Source organism: Eimeria tenella, genomic scaffold, assembly GCF_000499545.2.
Source record: "Eimeria tenella Houghton genomic scaffold, Eth_scaff3952, whole genome shotgun sequence".
Taxonomy (NCBI): domain Eukaryota; phylum Apicomplexa; class Conoidasida; order Eucoccidiorida; family Eimeriidae; genus Eimeria; species Eimeria tenella.
The window spans coordinates 1-357 of NW_013543329.1; the positions used below are offsets into that span (position 1 = coordinate 1).

The following is a 357-nucleotide window of genomic DNA, read 5'->3' on the forward strand; positions in this document are numbered from 1 at the left end:
GTGGCTGTGCTGCCTGCCGCTGCCGCTGCTGCTGTTGCTGCTGTGGAGGGGCTGTCCTGCTGCTGCTGCAGTGCGGGGTTGTACGTACACTGCAGACACAAACGCTGTTTTCCCTCGGCCCTCCTGAAGCTTGCCGGAGCGCGCTGCTGCTGCTGCTGCTGCTGTTGCTGCTGCTGCTGGTGGTTTGCTGCTGCAGCGCCGGGGCATAGTCGTCTGCTGCAGCAGCAGCAGCAGTCCCTGCGCCCCTCAGCTGCAGCCGCTGCTGCAGCAGCGGGGCCCCAAGTCCTGCAGCGGCAGCAGCAGCAGGTTCTCTGATGCCAATGGCGCTGCTGCTGCGCAGCCGCTCAGCCCCGGGGG

The 357-nt window shown here is 67.5% G+C and overlaps 1 protein-coding gene across 1 annotated transcript in view; it reads right to left on the reverse strand.

The window, feature by feature from the left end:
• Positions 1 to 246: 246 nt before the first annotated feature.
• Positions 247 to 357, reverse strand: part of ETH_00036830 (uncharacterized protein) — a gene marked incomplete at both ends in the record, with an annotated part of 1326 nt that continues 1215 nt past the window's right edge. The window contains one exon of the mRNA XM_013376705.1: positions 247 to 356. Within this exon, the coding sequence (XP_013232159.1) occupies positions 247 to 356 (110 nt within the window). The remainder of the gene's footprint in view (position 357) is intronic.